The sequence below is a fragment of the Chelon labrosus genome (genome assembly GCF_963514085.1).
Source record: "Chelon labrosus genome assembly, chromosome: 17".
Lineage (NCBI taxonomy): Eukaryota > Metazoa > Chordata > Actinopteri > Mugiliformes > Mugilidae > Chelon > Chelon labrosus.
This window is the reverse complement of record NC_140350.1, coordinates 25720935-25742418: the sequence shown is the minus strand read 5'-3', so window position 1 is coordinate 25742418 and position 21484 is coordinate 25720935. Positions and strand designations below refer to the sequence as shown.

At 42.9% G+C, this 21484-nt stretch overlaps 1 protein-coding gene across 1 annotated transcript in view; it reads right to left on the bottom strand.

Annotated features, from left to right (window-relative positions):
* Nucleotides 1-8291: 8291 nt before the first annotated feature.
* The window catches only part of grk6 (G protein-coupled receptor kinase 6), a 38002-nt gene continuing 24809 nt past the window's right edge, over nucleotides 8292-21484 (bottom strand). Inside the window, exons 7-16 of the mRNA XM_084565184.1 lie at nucleotides 21317-21380; nucleotides 18494-18634; nucleotides 17182-17372; nucleotides 17047-17084; nucleotides 13536-13625; nucleotides 13202-13410; nucleotides 12826-12963; nucleotides 11415-11552; nucleotides 9813-9947; nucleotides 8292-8800 (exon numbers count right to left, since the gene is read on the bottom strand). Of these exons, the coding sequence (XP_084421310.1) occupies nucleotides 8750-8800; nucleotides 9813-9947; nucleotides 11415-11552; nucleotides 12826-12963; nucleotides 13202-13410; nucleotides 13536-13625; nucleotides 17047-17084; nucleotides 17182-17372; nucleotides 18494-18634; nucleotides 21317-21380 (1195 nt within the window). The 3' untranslated portion in view covers nucleotides 8292-8749. The remainder of the gene's footprint in view (nucleotides 8801-9812; nucleotides 9948-11414; nucleotides 11553-12825; nucleotides 12964-13201; nucleotides 13411-13535; nucleotides 13626-17046; nucleotides 17085-17181; nucleotides 17373-18493; nucleotides 18635-21316; nucleotides 21381-21484) is intronic.

Below are 21484 nucleotides of genomic sequence, written 5' to 3'. Positions count from 1 at the left end.
TGTCACAATTCAAACTGTAGAAACAAAATAAGACAAATACTGTAAATAAAAATCAGTCATTGATTTGAACTTCCTCAGGCCCCTGTTGATTGTTTTTGGGTTCCACTTGTGTGAGTTGTTCTCTACAGAGATTAAAGTGTCTCCAGAAAGTCTCTGGTTGACATCTGGACCAAACTGAATCGTGTCCAACTCGACAGCACTGATCGATTCCCAACATCTAAAGCAGAGGATTGTTTATCCAGGTACAGCAGGTGTCATGTTTACCTTGTTCAGTCAAACCAACTTAAAAACTACAACAAATATTTCCACCTTCTGTTTATTAATCATCTTTAATTAGAGTTAAACCTTCCGTTCATTCATTGAGTCCAGATGTGAACACAGATGAGTCGTGATCCTCACTGAACGAGAAGCTCTGGTCATGTTGACACTGATTTGACTTTCAAACATCTTCATTAGACTGAATTCAAATCAGTTGGAGCCGACTGAGTCTGCACGGTCCCCCTCCTGCTGCTTTGTTTGATTAATCAAATTACAGTTTGTAGTTTCATTTAGTCTCTTTGCAGGCCTCTGCAGCAGTCCTGTACTCAGCCTTTTGTCTCTTTTTGGGTCGTTTCGTCTTCGTGGTGTTTGTTTAACACCTGCCTTTAGTCATTTGTCTCCTTTTGTCATTTCTGAGGCCATTTTGTGTCTCAATTAAGTCTCTTACCATCTTTCTGGAGCAGGTGTTTTGTGTATCATCCTCATTTTATATCTTTCAGTTGTTACTCTGAGAGCAAACAGGGAGAGCTACTGTTAGCTGGGAGGCTAGTAAGAGCTACTGTTAGCTGAGAGGCTAGTAAGAGCTACGATTAGCTTGGAGGATAGAAAGAGCTACTGTTAGCTGGGAGGCTAGTAAGAGCTACTGTTAGCTGGGAGGCTAGGAAGAGCTACGATTAGCTTGGAGGATAGAAAGAGCTACTGTTAGCTGGGAGGCTAGTAAGAGCTACTGTTAGCTTGGAGGCTAGTAAGAGCTACTGTTAGCTGGGAGGCTAGTAAGAGCTACTGTTAGCTGAGAGGCTAGTAAGAGCTACTGTTAGCTGGGAGGCTAGGAAGAGCTACTGTTAGCTGAGAGGCTAGGAAGAGCTACTGTTAGCTGAGAGGCTAGTAAGAGCTACTGTTAGCTGGGATGCTAGTAAGCTAAGCGGAGCTACTGTGACTCTTTTAGCGTCTCTTGTGGCCGTTAGAGGAAGTGCATCTCTCAGTGTTGTAGAGGGAAATGCTCCAGTCCTGTTTTTCCTTCAGTCAGAGCAGCAGTTGTGACGAAACCTGAAGTCATGATGATGACGATGATGATGATGATGACGATGATGATGACGATGATGATGATGATGATGATGATGAACTGTCTTGTGACTGACTGTCCTCCAGCTGTTCATTCCTGGAGGCTGTTGAGGCGAACACTGAGTCCGTTGTCTTCATCGTGTCTCAGTGTGTTTGTCTGAGGACACACACTGATCAGAGTTTCTATGTTTGTCAGGACCTTCCATTGATGTGATGCATCCTCTGACACTGTAAAACATGTTGCTGCTATGTTTACAGGAAGTTGCTGGCACAAAGTTTCCTGCAACTTATGTGGACTGGTCCTGTTTGGATTCACGGCGTTTAAATGATCAGGTGACGTCCACCTGTTAACAAACACCGTCCTCTAACTACAGGTGAGTTAACAGACTCTAGTCATGTGACTTTTAGGTTCATATATCATGACCTGAATCTTTCAGACACAAACATATTTTTATATAAAGCTTCCTTCTTTTCATCCCTTTCATTCAGACTGAGGAGCTCCTCCAGACCGGCGTCCTTTAACGTTGACATTTCAGTTGGCCTGGTTCCTGGTTCCTGCCTCGGCAGGGAGACCTCGCTGCTCAGCGTTCAAGTGTCTCAGAATCACGAGTCTCCTTCAAGTTCCTTTTTGAACTCTCAAACAAAAGCCTGTTTTTTTCTCGGTCTTCTCTTCCTTTTGGTGAAATGTCGTGGGCGTATCAAAGCTTCAGAAAAGACAAGCGTGTTCCAGAGACCAGCTTCCTGGCTCTTCACTCTGGGTTCATGGTACGTCCACAGTTATTAGAGACAAACAAGTTAAAAGTCTCAGTCAGTATGAAAGTAAAACACTTTTAATCACGTCTCAAAGCTCAGTGATCACAACTGAAATGCTTGTTCATTCAGAGGAGGAGGAGGAGGAGCAGGGTGCCATATCATTATGAACGGTGGAAATACTAACGCAGCAACTTTATGTATAACTCTTCTTAAAATGAAAACTTTTTTCTTTTTTGTTATGTTTTCAGTATTCTAATTACCTTACAAAGACTGGGGACTTTATACAGCATCATTTCTCATCTTTATCTTATTTATCTGACGTCTATTATATAATATCTCAATAATTAATGTAATGATTCAACCTTCAGTTAATAAACATAAATACAGACCTCTGACGGAGAGACATCTCTTTATTCAGGTCTGGTGACATGACACACCATCTCTCTACATTAATGTGTTGATGATGGGAGCATCCCAGCAGACACATGGGGGGGCGCTGGCCTCCAGCTGAGAGCAGAGCCCCAGTAGTAACAGACTGTTTCAGAGCGATGGAGGAGCTATAAATGGACCGAGCTGTTTCTGGCTCCCAGCAGGTGGACGGATGCTCGTAATGGAAACTCCTCAACTGGTTTTACAGCTGACGTGGTTTCTACGGACGGGTGGAGTCGCCCACGCTGAGCTGCACAGTGAGCTGCTGGATTATATGAGAGACTGGGAATAAAACTATAAACTCACTACAGTCGTCATGATCAACGTCTTTAAGGCTGAGATGAGATGAAATTAAAAGACTTCAGCTGCTGAAATATGTTCATGGTGGTGAAGGAATAAAACATTTTGTAGGATCATTTTAAAGTATAGTTTACTATTTATTTCTTTTTATGTATAATATTATTTATAATTCCACAGTCTATTGATGTGACGCTCCATTCTAGGTCCATTATCACCAACAGTGTATTTTTATCTATCTTTTAGGATCAACCAATCACAACGGAGTCAACCACCTCCTCACTAAGATCAGAGTTTCTGTCCATTCCTTGCTCAGAGTTCTCTGAGAATGTTCTGGAATCACTGCTAAGCTAAGACTCCTAGCCATGAACGTTTATGCTAAGCTAGGAGCTCTCTGAGAGGACTCTAGGAATCTTTACGGGCCCTGGTCTTCTTGCGTTGGATCGAGTCACCCGGTCACGTGTGAATGACCACGGCGAGTTGAAAGCGACTCTGACAAATGTTAGCGTGGGAGGAAGTGTGATAGTGTGACGTCTGATCCAGAAGTGACAGAGACTCACAGAGGAGGGTTTGTGTTCAGAGACGCTGAATGGCTTCTTGTCTTTTATCGTCTGGGACACAGTTTCATTCACTGATTAACGGGACGTGACTGATGGTTCTGTTAGCGTCAGGACGTCTCAGTTCCTCCCCTCAACATTTAGCTGATGCTTCACTTTATTTGAAGGTTTAGTTTTTAGTTTTTTACGACTCCAGACGTAACATGAACTAGATTACCTTTATGAGAGCTAGCTAGCAAAGATAGCTAGCTTCATTCAGCTGTTGACTATAAATACGTTTTCTTATACTGTATAGTAATAGTTTTTAATAGTTGAGATAGCATCATAGTAGATACAGTAGTAGATATCCTATGAATACTATGAATAATAATCCAAGTATTCAGAACACATCACAAATTACACTTTAGGGCATGTATTGTGTTTTCTGGAATACATTTTCAAATGATCCTTGTCAACACTGGTCAAAGATCATGTCAGAGAGTTCTGGTTAGAACAGATGGTCAGATATTAATGTGACGTGTGAACAGGGTCTGGGTTAAAGGAGGTGACCAGGAGGCGTCTTCACCACATGGACCAACCACCTCATCTGGGCCCTTATGGGGGGAGCAGCAGCTCTTTAATCCAGAGCTGGAGAGGACCCAGGTGTGTTGACCTCTGACATCACACACTGGTTCCAGGATCTAGAATAACGGTTTGGGATTCTTGGTCTTTTTCTCTGGTGGTTTGTTGCAGAAACTGTTCTTTGATAAATCAGCTGCAACCTTCCAGTTAGAGCAACATCAGATAATGAGCTCTGCTGCTCTGAAAGGTTTAATCTGAACAGACTGACGATGGTTTAATGCTTCAAGTTTGTGTTTCGGTTACTAATTTGTGGAAAATCCCTGAAGTCTCTTGTCGAAGCCGCCACTGAGCCTCGGGGCCGATGTTCTTCTAATATGAGGCTCACGACCTGATGGCTGAGAGGACGGGGCGTCTCTTCATCCTCCACTTAAGGAGGGAAGTGGCTGCAATCATGAAAGCAGCGAGCGGTCGTCTCCAGCTTCACGGCGTCCTCAGAACTCAGCTAAAACAAGAAGTGAATACTGTGAGCAGCTCTGTGTGGGCGCCAGGGTATTTTCATTTCATTGAAATCCTTCCTTTGCGTTGGCATGGCAACAGGGTAAAACCAGAGGACGGAGCACGCTGCTTCTTTTTTATTTCTCTTTATGAGCTTTAACGTCTCCCTGTGTGATTAACTGAAGCTATAACACTGAGCAGAACGCTTTAGTGTTTCATTTCTATCCAGATCAGTTTTTATTATTAATCAGTGAAGGTTTAATGATAGCTTCATGCTAAACAACGTTGTCTTAGATTAGAAACATTAAGGACTAATGTTTAAGATGCTGCTGCTTGTCAGAGTTAGGCTAACATTAGCATCTCTGTCTGATGTCCTGACATTCATTTGAAGGTCTTATGCTTACATGCTATTGGCTAAATGCTAAACAACGTTGTGGCAGACTAGAAAAGTTTATACTAATGTTCAGGATGCTGCTTGTCAGAGGCTAACGTTAGCATCTCTGTCTATGAACGCTGCGTTAGCCGAACACATTAGTTGATGTTCAACTTAGTTTCTGCCCGAGATCAACTCTGAATGGGGAATGTAAATTATTTAGCAATAAAAGCTAACATGGCTAATGTGTTGTCTGTCCCTTTACCTTTAAATAAAAAGATTAATTATTCACGGTCACTGCAGGAGTCCCAACTTATTATTACAGGTAATTACATTCGTCCGGTTAGAAACAGATTAGACAACAGAATGAAACCCTGACTGGAAACCTGCTGCAGAAATAATCTGCAGTCATTATGACCGAGAACAAACTGTTCATATTTGAACTGAGTGAGTCTAAGTGAGGCATTTTTGGTTCTTTGGAGGTACCGACCGAGGAAGACCGACCATTAGCTGGGAGGCTAAGAAGCTAGGATGAATAACTATTAGCTGGGAGGCTAGGAGGCTAGGAGGAGCTACCATTAGCTGGGAGGCTAAGAAGCTAGGATCCTAGCTCCTTAGCCTCCCAGCTAATGGTTATTCACCATTAGCTGGGAGGCTAAGAAGCTAGGATGAATAACTATTAGCTGGGAGGCTAGGAGGCTAGGAGGAGCTAACATTAGCTAGGAGGCTATGAATCCTTTGACATAAACAGATACAGCTGAACTATCACATATGGACCAGTTTATAGAGTTTAATGGAAAATCCAAACCAAGTGGCTGAAAAATGAAGCTAGCATGGACGTGCTAAAATGTCCACTAGAGGCTAGCTCCAGAAGTGAACAGACCTCCATGTTAAAGAGACATAGTCTGTTAGTGTTTTACTGTTCCTGCAACAGACTAAGAAAACCACTTCCATCCACCTGCAGCATTTCTGAAAACATCATCTCAGACCTCGTCTACAAGAGGACGATGGTGTTTAGTCGTCTGACAGAGAACATGAAAACAACTGAGGTTAGCATCAGACACAGAAAAGGTAAAACTGTTCTTTTTTTATTTTTATTTTAGCAATCAGCCTGGACAAAGTTAATATTTCTGAAAATAACGATGGACAATGAACAAAAATACCCTGAAATGTTCCTCATCGCCAAGGAAACATAAAGGACGAGCGCCGAGTCCATGGCGAGCTCCGCTGATCTTTGACCCCCTTTGACCGTTCAGTCTTTTATTAAATCAGAGTCCAGAGGTCGGAGACAGTCAGAGCCGTCGTCTTCACGTCTTCATGGACAACAAACACACAAAGTAGCACGGACAGGAAGTGAAGCTGGTACAGCAGCAGGCTTTTACACACAGTACACACAGTATATGTATAAAAAGAGGCGAGTACAGGCCGGAGGAGTACCTTCAACACGTAAAGGCACCGTGGGTAGCATCTTTGATCTTCTGTAGATAAATGGTTTGGTTTCAATGATTTGATTTAAAAAAACTAAGTTTTACACAAAGAAACCTCAACAATGAACAAGAGTCAGAAACCAACGAGTCTGAAAGGGTCAATCAGGTTCAGGTTCAGTCACAGCTGGTTCATCCATACATTCAGGTTTTACACGGTGCCAGAGGACAATTTAGACGTTACTTTACAGTTTTCTGATATTTTCTGACAAAGTTATTGATCAGTTAAAGGATCATTTTAGTTGTTTGTGACTCATTCATGAAGGTTGTGCAGCTACAGCAGAGATGGAGAACGTTAACGTGGTCCAAAGATCAGACTCATATGAACCAGATCAGCATCTACCTGCAGCTGGAAACTACATTAAAGGGTTGATTCATGCAAACTGACCAAAACCATGGAGTCATCCGGTCACTTTCATTTCCTCTGATAGCAATGTCTTAAAGCTAGACGGGAAAAGGCTAAAGCTAGCGACAGGTTAGCTTAGCTTAACACAAAAACTTTATCTTGTAGTGCTAGGACACTGCTGGTCCTGGGTCAGTGCCGAGTGTTTGTGACCTTCATCCCAGACAGAGGTCACTGTGAACCAGAGCACGAGAAGAAACACGAAGAAAAGGAAATGATCAACTTTAAGGTCACACAGAAGATTTAGACGTCTTCATCCCCTCAGAACAGCTTCTGCTCTGTACGATGGTCTGTAGCTCCTGCTAGCTTCCTAGCCTCCCAGCTAACAGTAGCTCCTGATAGCTTCCTAGCCTCCCAGCTAACAGTAGCTCCTGCTAGCTTCCTAGCTACCAGCATGCCTTAGCATATTAGCGTAGCCTTAGTTTTTTTTATAAATGCCACCGATGGGTCAGATAAACTGGATGAAACAACCCTTTAAAGTGTTTCTGATGGATCAAACATATTTCTTTCAGATTTCTTTACAGACTTTGGTTCCTGTTTGTTTCTCAAATATCAGTCGACATAAACAACAGATATTTGTACATTCAGAGGTATTTCACTTGATCAGCTCAGAGGCCGTGGTTTTGACCCGGAGGCTTCGGTGACTCCCGTCCTTTCAGTTTCAGACTGAGTTTAATCATGTGATGATCTGTGAGTAATCTACCAGGCAGAAGGAGAAGTGGTCCAACCTGGACGGTCTGGAAATCATCCGACCACCACAGGACAGAAAAGATCATGTTGACAGAAACCCTGAGAGAAAACACATCCACCGTCTTGTTCAGGTCCAAGTCTCTTTCTGAAATCAGATTCAAATCTATATTTCTATTGGCTGATTGATTCAACTCTATTAAACTCAACTAAAATATTCATTCTGCTTGTTAATTTAAATATTTACATCAAATCTATTTTAAACTTGATTAAACAGCTGCTGAAATTAAAACTATTCACATTAAGAGCTTTAAATGTTTAACCACAACCTGAGGTATTAATTAGGCAGTGCTGTATTATTTTCTACTTTTGTCTTTTGTTTCAAGGTGTTTTATTCTTTCTGATTGATTTTAATTTCTATGGTTATAGCTTAAATAAATAAATAACTAAAAACATTTAATCAAGGGCCCATTCTATGGACGTACAAGAAGGAAATGTGGCCACATGAGGCTCTCAGAGTTTCTGTAAATTTAAAGTTTGACCGCCAGGTGTAACTGAAGGCGTCTCCACAGACGTCAGGGCTGAGCACCGACGTCCTGATTCCATCTGATTCATTCATTTAAACGTTTTAAAACTATTTTACTCATAAACAAACTAATGAAGTCACTGGTTCCAGAGATTAATGGCAGCACAGTGTTTTACCTGCAGCTCTTCTCTGTCGTCACAGTTTTTACATCCTGACGGTGCTCTCTGGTTGGTGGACTAATCTGGATGTGAGACTGTTCATGCTCAATAGGAAGTGGTTATAACGGACCTTTCAAATCAAGACTGATTGGTTTAGTTTTAAACCCTGACAGATGTAATGATTGTCTCTAGTAATCCATCAGAAAACCTAAAAATAATCTTGATCTAAAAATAAAAACAAGACAAGCTTTCAGACTTTGTGGTTTTGTTCGAGCAAACAAATGAATCAAAGAGTTAAAAAAGACGATCAGTGAGGTTGGTCACAGCAGATCGGAGGGCGGAGGACGTGGTCACAGTTCATGGGTCAGGAAGTCTCTGACCTTCCTGCTTAAAGCGAATCGTAGTAACCACCGCCACAGTGCCCCGGAGCAAGGCACTTTTCTTTTTTCTTACAGCAGGCGCTTATTCCACTGAAGCTGCTCATTTCAGCTGCAGCTTCAGTTCAGTGACAACAAATAACAACGTTAAAGTCCAGAGTCCGTCTTGTGTCCCTCGCCCGTCCACGGCGGATACTTCACACCTTTAAATAACATTAAACATCATGGCTATGCTGAAAATATACATTCTGACATTTAGAGATAGTACTACCTTTAAAAATACAAATGTGCAAAAGTTGTAAACAAATGTGTGTTTGTGGGTTTGTGTGTCACAGCCTGGTGGGCTCCTCGTCACTGTCACTGCAGTTACCACAGCAGTCCTGTAGGGGGAGACACAGAGTAGAGAGGCACTGAGAAACGCTTTGTTTATGTTAGATCAACGTCACATTCAAGAACAGCAGAACTGTTCATCAACACAGTTATTGTTGTTCTACGCTAAAACCTGACGCCCTGCACCGTCGTGTTACTGGGGCAATAAGCCAGAAAAACAGGTTCTAAAGACCAACGTCTTCCAGGAGATGTTCTTACTCAGGAACGTCATCAGAACTCTTCTTCTGCAGAGCTGTTGTCATAAAAACCCTCCAGTATCAAAGAACATATTGTTCTGCACTAAACCTGATGCTGCACCGTCGTGTAACTGAGATAATAAGCCACAGCTGAAGGTTTTCCAGGAAGGTTTGTGAGATCTTGTGACTCCAAGAGCTGCACATCCGTCCTGGAAAACTACTGCTGTGTTTGTAGCAGCAGAGTGGAGGCAGCTGAGGAACTAAACGAGGTTCATCACCAGTTTGATAACTCTCTTGGACTGATCTTCCTCTGGTTCTGGTTCAGGAACGGCACCAAAACCATCTAACATCAAAGAAAATGCTCTTCTGCACTAAAACCTGATGCCAAGGTGCTGCACCGTGGTGTAACTGTGACAACAGACAGAGATCTTCTGCCTCCATCACCTTCTGAAAGTCATGGCTCCATGTCCATCTCTTTCTTTTCTACAGCTGAAGGTTTTCCAGGAGAGATCTTATAAGCTGAGATCTCTTGAGCTTTTACAGATGGTTTATCATCAGTTTGAAGTTCATCTTCGTCAGCTATCGTCCTTCTAACCCTGGATTATCAAGGAATCAGCTGTTCTGCCCTGTACCTGGTGTCCAGGTGTTGTCACTGTGACAAAAATCGCTGGAACAGAAAAGTCAAATCTCAAATCCCTACACTTGTCCTATTTTTCCTGCTTTGGGGACATAATGTCCACTTGCTGCCTAGTCAGTGGTCATAATGATACGGCTGCTCCACCGGTTTCAGGGGGACGATGTTTGTCTGGCGATGGAGTCCACTGACCTGTCTGCCGAACAGTCGGTACAGGAGTCCCTGTTTGGGTGGAGGAGACGGCTGTCCTCTCCAGTCCAGGTCAGGAGGGACCGTCCCGTCCTGGTAGAAAACATTCAGCTCTGCGAAACACTCTGTCTCGATCATCTGCAGGACATGAAGACAAGACCGAGGACGTCTGTCAACACCAGAACTTTACAGAAACATTGTTTTATCCTTATGAAATGTTAAATGACGCTAATGGAACTGAAAACTAATCTGTGGTCTCGTTCAGACCTTTAACATTAACATCCAGCATGGACAGTCCGGTCTCACTTGTCCACCTGTCTCTGTGTCTCATATCAGCCCCTAATGAGTAGGTGGTCTTTAATGTGACCCAGGACTCATTGTGTGTTCACACTACCAAAGGAAGGAGGTCACATGTGACGCTAGAGACCAGATCAGTGTTCACACCTGGACCTGTTTAACCTGGACTCTAGAGACCAGATCAGTGTTCACACCTGGACCTGTTTAACTAGAGACCAGATCAGTGTTCACACCTGGACCTGTTTAACCTGGACTCTAGAGACCAGATCAGTGTTCACACCTGGACCTGTTTAACCTGGACTCCAGAGACCAGATCAGTGTTCACACCTGGACCTTTTAAACCTGGACTCCAGAGACCAGATCAGTGTTCACACCTGGACCTGTTTAACCTGGACTCTAGAGACCAGATCAGTGTTCACACCTGGACCTGTTTAACCTGGACACTAGAGACCAGATCAGTGTTCACACCTGGACCTGTTTAACCTGGACTCTAGAGACCAGATCAGTGTTCACACCTGGACCTGTTTAACCTGGACTCCAGAGACCAGATCAGTGTTCACACCTGGACCTTTTAAACCTGGACTCTAGAGACCAGATCAGCGTTCACACCTGGACCTGTTTAACCTGGACACTAGAGACCAGATCAGTGTTCACACCTGGACCTGATTAACCTGGACACTAGAGACCAGATCAGTGTTCACGCCTGGACCTGTTTAACCTGGACACTAGAGACCAGATCAGTGTTCACACCTGGACCTGTTTAACCTGGACTCCAGAGACCAGATCAGTGTTCACACCTGGACCTTTTAAACCTGGACTCTAGAGACCAGATCAGCGTTCACACCTGGACCTGTTTAACCTGGACTCTAGAGACCAGATCAGTGTTCACACCTGGACCTGTTTAACCTGGACTCTAGAGACCAGATCAGTGTTCACACCTGGACCTGTTTAACCTGGACTCCAGAGACCAGATCAGTGTTCACACCTGGACCTTTTAAACCTGGACTCTAGAGACCAGATCAGCGTTCACACCTGGACCTGTTTAACCTGGACTCTAGAGACCAGATCAGTGTTCACACCTGGACCTGTTTAACCTGGACTCTAGAGACCAGATCAGTGTTCACACCTGGACCTGTTTAACCTGGACTCCAGAGACCAGATCAGTGTTCACACCTGGACCTGTTTAACCTGGACACTAGAGACCAGATCAGTGTTCACACCTGGACCTGTTTAACCTGGACACTAGAGACCAGATCAGGATGTTAACAGGTCTGAACTCTGTCTTGTTCACGGCTGCATGTGTCTGACCTCATTCTGCCATGGAATAGAGACGCTTCCTGTGGACACTTTGCTGTAGAAGGACTCGTCTTTCGGCTCCAGCTCGACGCCTTTCACCGTGGAGAACTGCTCGATGTCCAGCACATCTTTACAGTAGATGGCCTGGGGCTGAAAGACATAAAAAACACACAAAACACTACTTCAAAATGTTCACAAGACAAGAAATCACAACTGAGGCTGTTCCGCAGCAACAGGATAGTAAATACCTCCAAAGTAAGTCTCAAGTTTCCTGAAGTCAGCTTCAGTTCATGAGTGGAGAAAGGGCTCAAACCAAACCAACATCTGTGTTTAGATGTAATCTGCTGCATAACAGAGCTCACTGTGTAGATATGAAGCTGTGCAGGTTCATTTCCTCACATTACTCAGTCTGAGCCTCAGTGACATCCCTATTAATCAGATTAATTAACTAAGTGCTGGAGGAAGGAGCGATGAACCTGCAGCTCTGTATTTAAAGCTGGAAGTCATTCATCACATCTACCTGTTCATTAACAGTGATGCTATTAGCTCCATTAGCTACACCTGGCTATCTCAACACACCTGGCTATCTCAACACACCTGCTATCAGCATTCAAGGACAACGCTGCTTGGCAGAGCAAGCTAACGACTGGGAAACGTAAAGACGTAAGGATGAAGGTGTTTGGATTATCAACAATATTATAATATATTAACTCATCATCCTCCAACACCATCTCTACAAATGTTAGCAAACACATGTCGCTGATAATGTCGACTTACGACGCTGTGGGTCCAGTAAACACCGTCTTGTTTGAAGGCAGCATTAAGTTCATAGACCTCATGTTTGGACACAGTTTACTTAAAAACCATCAGGTTACTGTTATAGAAAATTAATTATTAGATGTTTTTATCAAAACTGGAAGGAGGCTGCAGGAACGTAGAGTTTCAGGCGGCTGTAGGAGGTGGTAGTTACACCTGTAGCATCACTAACGCTGCTAACTACACTGACATTAACTGAGTAAAACTCTTTTAACTGTGATTGTAAACAACACTCTACAGCGCTGCTTAAACGTTTCTGCGTGCTTCAAAATGTTCTTTATTTCTGTTTAAAACAAATGACGACGGATCACCTGTTGTGTGAAACGAGGGTCCACGTAGGTCTGGACCTCTCAGATATCTCAGATAAACAAATACATAATATAATATTTCTGTTTCATGTCTCATGGTGTCGTCTACTTCCAGGACTAGAGTCAAGAGCCACTGATGATCTGAGTCGTTTTTATCCAGAAATGTAGTAAATTCTAAAAGGTATAAATACTTTTAAGCAGTAGTGTACAGTACTTCATCCATAAAGCTGACTGAAAACTTTTCCTTAGTCTGCAGCATCTGCAGCTTAACCCTCTGTGCCCGTTCAGCGTGGACTCACATCGGGGATGAAGGGCGCCTGCAGCATGCCGGCCTCCAGACGCTTGAAGTTGATGGAGCAGAAGATGGGGTGAGCTTTGACCTCGGCGGCTCCACCTCCCTGGCAGCCCAGCCTCTCCGTGGGATCTTTGGCCAGCAGCTGAGGGGTTAAAACAAGTGACCTGATCAGATCTGACCGGTGACCTAGAACTAATGCAGCATCTGACATATTTCTTCTTCTTTTAAAGACTCAAACTCCACTGGACGTTGTATACTGGATGAAAATGAGGGACTTAGATTCTGGTTTGGTCTGAGGAATGTACCATTAGACAGAATATGAGCAGATGGATAAAAGCAGAGACAAATGGATCTGGCTGCTCGTCTGCACATAAACCCACCATTTTGCAGAGGGCCTTGGCGTCCTCAGAGAACTTGCTGGAATACTCCTCCTCCACATCCCTCACCAGCCGCTCCACTTCCTCCCTCTTAATCTTTTTCTTCCTCTGCTGGAAAGGAGACTGGCCCTCGATCATCTCGTACAGCAGGCAGCCCAGCGCCCACCAGTCGGGGGTGAAGGTGTAGCGCTCATTCTTCACCACCTCTGGAGCTGCAGGAGGGGAAGCAGTTCAGTTTAAGAACTTATACGACGTCTGATTAATGGCTGACTTCACGTTTCACCTTGATCAAACTATAAGTCCTTAAGCAGTACTCGAGGTCAGCTCAGATACTTACCCATGTATCCCACGGTTCCCACCCGTCCCTTGATGGTCTGTCCCTCTGGTATGTGGACCGCTAGACCCAGGTCTGAGATCCTGATGTGACCTGAACAAACACAAACACAGAATAAACCAGAGAAGCAGAGACCAGGTGATTAGCAGATCAGACTCTAAGAAAAAACAAGAAACTGAGCGTAATCAGCTGATAATTAATCAACAAGACAGCCCAACTCAACTTTAACCGGTTTACTTTATTGCTCTCTTTCCAGCCCACCTCCACCCCAGCTCCTCCTGCTTTGTTCTGGGGTGTTTGCTGACGCTGTCGATGAGTACCACTACAAGTACCTGAGAGTCCACATGAACAGCTGACTGGACTGGAGGGACAACAGTGATGCTGTGGACAAGAAGGTCCTGAGTAGACTCTAGTTCCTGAGGAAGATCGGGTCTTTCAATGTGTGCAGCAAGTTGCTGGAGACTTTCTACCAGACTGTACTTTGCTGTGGTTTGTTGGGGGAGCAGCACCAGCAGATGGATCAGTGAGTTGGAGACGTTTGTCTCAGTGAGGGACAGGAGGACAGTGGACAAACGTCTCTCCATCATGGACAATCCATCTCAGACTACAGAGGGACAGTGGAGCTCATTCTCCAACAGATTGATCCAGCTCCACTCCCACACTGAACGCTACAGGACGTGTATACATGGATATAATATATATTCTTCTGTCTCTATGTCTTATACATTTGTTCACATGTTAATTCTGAACATTTTTTGATCGTACTATCTTTATTTATTTAATCTTTCTTGTGGTTCTTAAGAGTGTTTCTTTATGAGCGACTAAGCTGCTGTGACCGAGTCATTTCCTCGTGGATCAATAAAGTTTATCTACGTCTACAGTATCACATCAACACACTACAACACGCTCTCATTGGACGCCACAGTGAAAAGCAGACGTCCAACACTTGTTGCTAGGCGACGGACGAGACGTGAACATGAAGGCTGAGCTTGTTTCAAACCAGTTGTACGTGTGTCGCTTCACCTGTTACTGTATAAACATGACGATGACGTCGCTGAGAGCTTGAGTTACACTCTGTTTGGCAAACTGGCGACAATGTTGCTTGCAACCAAGTTGTAGCTTTTGTTGCTCGTAGTGTGACCTCACCATGAGTCGGGTTACAGCGCACTACTCTGCTTTCTATTTACCGTTAATGATACAAGAGACAGAAGCTACAACTCAGTCAGCATTGCTAGCAATATTGTCACCATAGGTACATCTTATAGTACATTCACAGTATGAGCAACAAAAGCCCCAACTGAGTTAGCGTTGCAAGCAACATTGTCAATGATTGACTGTTACTGAAGCGCTTGGTGATGTCAACGAGGTTGTTTGGAACGGGCGTTGACTGAGTTCTTATATAACACAGGGATGAGTGGAGCAACATATGACTGGCTGATTGATCAATGCAGGGACGGAGGCCAGCTCAAATGTTGCGTTGACAGTTTGAACAACAAAAGTTAAGGTCAGAGTTGCTGTTGGAGTGTAACGCTCAGTGACGTCATCAACATGGTTCAGGCATCAACCACACACAACTGGTTGATGCAACACTGTAAAAGCTCAACTTTCATGTTGCATGCCACCTAGTTGCCGGTGTTGGACGTCCAGTGAATGAAGATGTGTTGTAGCTCGTTGATCTCTCACCACTAGCGTCAACGTCAGGCATCAACGGTGTCAACAAACATCTCCAGAACAAAACAGAGCAACGCTCAGAGACACCGATTACAACGTTTTAGCCTCTTGCATAAATGCTAACGCCGGCGTGACCACTGACCAACGTTTTGTCTTTCCATGTAGGCGCATGGTCCCGGGACAGAGTTTCTCTACGGTACTAGCTAAAACATGGCAGAGAATGTGAGCCGCCATCTTGTTCTGGTCACATTTACAACCAGAGAGAGTGTAGCAGACGTACATGCTATGTGCTAACTGCTAGCTAGCTACTTTTAGGCAAAAGACTGTCCTCTTAGCTTGCAACCTTTCCATTAGCATTATTTACTAATTAAGTTGTCTTAATGTCCTCCAGATGATGTCTCACAAGGAAGAAACATATCATCTATATTACATTAAACGTAATGAAATACATACAGAAGAGTCATGTGCCTCAAACATCTGAAAATAAAAAGCCTGGAGGTTTTTCTATCTTGTGATTTATAGATAAAGAGTCCATCATGTGTTTCCATGAATCAAACATAGCAGGTCTATGTTTGATCCAGATTAACTGGATGGTACACCTCTGACTCATCTGGACTTTATTCTCTCATCAGGGATTTAAACGTCTTCATATAAATGAGGTTTAACTGGTGACTGAGCTCAGATCAGATCACTGCTGGAGTCACAGCGCCATCTGGTGACCACAGCCGTACAGTAATGGATTATATTCAGAAAGTCTTTTATTAAACTCTGTGGCTCATTAAAAGGCAATTCTGTCTTTTATAAATCATTTCAGTTCCTCGTCTGCTGACTGAAGTATTTATTTATTTATAATCCATTATGAGACATTATCTGTGTAAATGTGCATAAACACTTGTGTAAGTTCTTTTGTGCAGAGACATGTTAAGCAGTTTTGTAGTTTTAACGTCCCACTCATCAAAACAAATGGTTAGAATATTGTTTTTTAAAAAAGAATAATTCATTTTAAAAATTTAAATGAAGAAGTTTATGGTTTTTGTAATTAAACTGCCAATTAACCGCCTGACTTGTGGTTCCTAGAGTTTCCAGAAGAAGAACTGGGAGGTTGAGGGTCTTTAAACGTGTCTTAGTTTATTATTGATCCTTGAAACAGCTGTTGACTACAACACTCTCAACTCCTTTACAGCTGTGGAACCGTTATTTAAACAAATACTGAAGATTTAGAGCAGGAACACTTTTGGAAGTCTAGCGGTGAGGATTCCTGGTTTTCACCCAGGTGGCCCCGGTTCAACTCCTGGTATGGGAAATGTATAGGGGAGCTGTGGAGCAGTGGTTAGAGGTTAGAGGTGCAGCTTGGGACTGAGGGGTCCCAGGTTCGCCTCCATGGCTGAGGTGAACCTGAGTGAGCATCTAACCCCCATATTGCTCCCTGGGCGCAGTCTTCAGAGACAATTAAGGGTCACTGGTGTACCTAATGAAGTGGCCAGAGAGTGTATACCACTATTATTGTGAGAATTGATCTTTTACTTTGAAACTTCAAACATCTGAAGACATGTTTATTAGGAATAAACTAAGAACTATCAGGAGAAAGTTTATCATTTAAACCAATTGTGTTTTGTGAAACATTAATTTAATAACAGGACCAACGCTGACATGAAATAAAGAGTTTCTGGTGTTTAGAAACCAGGAACAGGAAAACAAACCACAGTCTCCACAATAAAAAGTTCTCTCTGTGTTATTTGCATTTACTCACGTTGAATTTAAATTTAAATACGTAGTGTGATACTGTTAAACTAGAATGTAATGATGTCTGTCTGTGTCTAAAGGAATCAAAGGTCAGACTCACCGTGGTCGTCCAGCAGGATGTTTTCTGGCTTTAGGTCCCTGTGTGACAGAAGAGGAAGAGGAAGAGGAGGAAGAGAGAACGTAAATGAAGAGCTGACCAGTCTGTCTTTGATGTCCCTGGAAGACGACGACTCACCTGTAGACGATCCGTTCCCGGTGCAGGTCCTCCAGACCACAGCAGATCTCTGCAGAGTAGAAGATGGCCCTCCTCTCGTTGAAGCCCGCCTCGCCCATGTGGTAGATGTGAAACTTCAGGTCTCCACCGTTCATGAGGGTCAACACGAGGCACAGGGCGTCCTTTGTCTCGTAGGCGTACGCTAAGCTCACCTGGACACACACACACATCACGCATTCACTTCAATGATCTGTTTTGATTAATAAAAGACGTTAACAGTGATCCAGTGAGATACGTAAGAAGATGATGAAGCTGAACCCTGAGGGACTCTGCCGGCGTGGGAGCCTGTCCAAATCAAATAAGCCGAAGGAAGGCCATCTGGCAGAGAGTCAAACCACACCAGAGACAGAACAAACCTCCGTGTTGTCTTTTAATTACTGCAAGTTGTAATTGTTGCCCTCATCAAGTCCCTCTGGTGCAGACGGGCAGAAAACTCAGGAGGGAATACTTCCTTTTTAAGGAAAGAAGAGGAACTGTTTAATTAATCCGCCGCTGAAAATGGTCTGAATAAATCCGTGTTTATTTTGTCTGTTTGTCTATTTGTATATTTATTTTTATTAATTTAAGGCTGGAGTCAGCTGCTGGTTGTGTGGTTACGCTGTCTGAAGCTCATCGTTCATCTAAAAATATCTTTATCTAGGAATGGATGGCAGAACATTTCCTCTCTGCCAGCCGCCATCACAACATTCACACTGTGAACATCCAATAATATTAACCTCCAACATGCACAATATTATATTATATCTACTGTATTATCTGTAAAACAGCAGCAGTAACTACAGGACTGTGTAGTGACACTGCAGCAGTCTGGCTATGGAACTGTAGAGCTCATTAGCATCAGGTTAGCTGCATGCTAACTGTCAGGAAGGAAGCTAAATTCACTGCCACAGTAACAAATACAGTTAACCATGAAGCTAAAGTCACTGAAATCTACACATCTAGTGAATCTGGAGGCCAGGTCAACACCTTGTGCTGTTCTTCATGTTTTTTTTTTTAGTTGTTCCTAAAGTGTTTTTGTGTGTGTGTCTGTGTCAGGCTGCATCCTGCTGGGGATGGCTGCTGCCATCAAGGAGGGTCATTGCTATGGGGTGGGGGGGCCTGGTCTGGTCTAGGTGGGTGCTACATGTCTAAGTAACATCCACACCAATGAATGCCAGGTCCAGAAGTTTCCCAGCAGAACACTGAACTGTCACAAGATGGTTTAAATGTTATTCACTTCTCCTGTCAGTGGTCATAATGTTGTGGTTGATACGTGTATCATTAAATATCTTACCACAAATCTGCTGTTGACTTTTTCCAGGATCTGTTTCTCATTGAGGGCCATGGACTCTCCTTTCCTCTTCTTTATCCTCTTCTTCTCCAGCTTCTTACAGGCGTACATCTTCCCCGTGGCCCGTACCTGACATGCACACACCTGGCAGCACAGGTGGAGGAAATAAGAAAACTTTTATTCATATATTTAATACAAGATGCAAGTGAAATCGCATCACAACAGCAAACAACACAGAAAGCTACGATTAAAGGATCCGTTCACGTTGGTTTCCTTCTGTGTTATAATCAAACTTTTAGGACTAAATCAGGGAAAATATAACAAACTACATTCCTTCAAATATTTAAAGAAAACCAAATGGTGCGTGTGTTTTCCAGGCCAAACTATTTTTTTATTAACCACCAGACAAGTGTGATGTTTACAACAATTTACTGAAAGAAATATATCAGCTGTTTGTTATGATGCTAAATTAAAACATTTATTTGTGTGACAGCTCTGAAGACTGTAACCAACCCCCCGAGGGCTAAATAGTTCCTGTAATACTAGTATATACAGAACACCCTGTCCTCTGAGAATTAAAGGGACGCTGATATTTTATCACCCCTGTAAAGTTGGTTGAGAGACTAAAAGTCAAGTTAAAACACTGAAAATAATGGATCCTGCATGAAAGTCTCAGCTGTAGTTTGTAACTCTGGACTTTATATATATTATAAGGTTTAAATTATATTGGTGCTGTGATGTTAATACAATGAACAGAAGGAATGATTACAGCTAAAGTCATAGAAAACTAACTAGGAATGTGGTCACTGAAAGATGCTAACGACAGAGCTAACGTCACAATAACTTAAAAAGACAGAGCCAAGAAAGCTAACAGCAAATCCAAACCAGAAAACTACAGTCACAGGACACTAACAACAGAGAGATGCTAACTACACAGCTACAGCCATAGGAAGCTAACTACACAGCTACAGCCATAGGAAGCTAACTATATAGCTACAGCCATAGGAAGCTAACTATATAGCTACAGCCATAGGAAGCTAACTATATAGCTACAGCCATAGGAAGCTAACTATATAGCTACATCCATAGGAAGCTATCAATACAGCTACAGCCATAGGAAGCTATCAATACAGCTACAGCCATAGGAAGCTAACTATATAGCTACAGCCATAGGAAGCTAACTATATAGCTACATCCATAGGAAGCTATCAATACAGCTACAGCCATAGGAAGCTAACTATATAGCTACATCCATAGGAAGCTAACTATACAGCTACAGCCATAGGAAGCTATCAATACAGCTACAGCCATAGGAAGCTAACTGTATAGCTACAGCCATAGGAAGCTAACTACACAGCTAAAGTCATAAGAAGCTAACTATACAGCTACAGCCATAGGAAGCTAACTATATAGCTACAGCCATAGGAAGCTAACTATATAGCTACAGCCATAGGAAGCTAACTATATAGCTACAGCCATAGGAAGCTATCAATACAGCTACAGCCATAGGAAGCTAACTGTATAGCTACAGCCATAGGAAGCTAACTATACAGCTACAGCCATAGGAAGCTAACTACACAGCTAAAGTCATAAGAAGCTAACTATACAGCTACAGCCATAGGAAGCTAACTGTATAGCTACAGCCATAGGAAGCTAACTACACAGCTACAGCCATAGGAAGCTAACTACACAGCTACAGCCATAGGAAGCTAACTACACAGCTACAGCCACAGCTACAGCCATAGGAAGCTAACTGTATAGCTACAGCCATAGGAAGCTAACTATATAGCTACAGCCATAGGAAGCTAACTGCACAGCTACAGCCATAGGAAGCTAACTATATAGCCAATTACAGACATAAGTTAATGACCCAGCTAAAGTCACAATAAGCTAACGACAGAGCTTCCTCATGTTTCTATGACTTTAGCTTTAATGTTATTAAAGTTTGTATCACAGCTTTTATCAGGAACGTAAACGTCTTCTTTCTAATAATCAGGTCTTAGTTCACCTGTTTTGTTTTCTCGTTGGTCTTTAGCATGAAATCCATCCAACCAAGCTTACGCTGACCTTAACTTATTTTCATGGCGCTCATTATCTCGTGACCTGACGATGGTACATTTAATTAATTATCACCATGAGATCAGTATGGAATCAAAAGACCCTTGTTATTAGACAAATATGTAACACAGAGACGCCATTCAGGGGCGTGTAATGGAATTTAGACACCACCGTCTCTTCAGAAAACAAAGACTCCGTTAGAAACACTGCACCTCTGTGCTGCTCGTAAGTCTTTAAGGCTTGTTCCTCAGAAAAGAGCTTGTTCTCATCTGACCTCAGTAACACGTCTTTTTCTTTGAAGAAAAATAAATAGAAGCTATTTTATAAATTGTTTGCTCAGAGGGTGAAGCTATAAACCACAGCCACACCATGTCATCTCAGGATCCTACCCTAGATGATCTCTGATTCTGGACAACACTGAGCCAAGATGCTGAGAACTGTTAGTCTGAAAGGAGTCTGAATTATTGACCCAGGACTCTAACATGCATGTCTGACAGCACAACATCTCACATTTCATTACTGGGCATGTTTCAGCCGATACAGTAAGTAACTGGATAGTCCTACAACCAATCAGATCAAGAACGCCTGGCTGTACTCTTTCTCTGCCGTTTTATCAAAGACAGTGGGCGGGGCAAATTAAGGCTTGCGTAATTTAAATCCTGTAAAAACACATGAATGTAGCGTAACACATAAAAACAATAAAGCAATAACGAACAACGAGTCAAAAAATCTGATGTAAATAATCTAAATCAGCCGATCAGTACTCACCTCTCCAAAACCACCTTTTCCTAAGACTCTGTATTGTCTGAATGTGTTTTTCGTCACCGGTTGCCTGTTGAATATAGAGAGAAACTCGTTAATAACCAACTGCAACAACATTTAAAGTCATTTCTGAGATAACAGCAACATCTACAGTGTGTTTACATGTGAAACAAG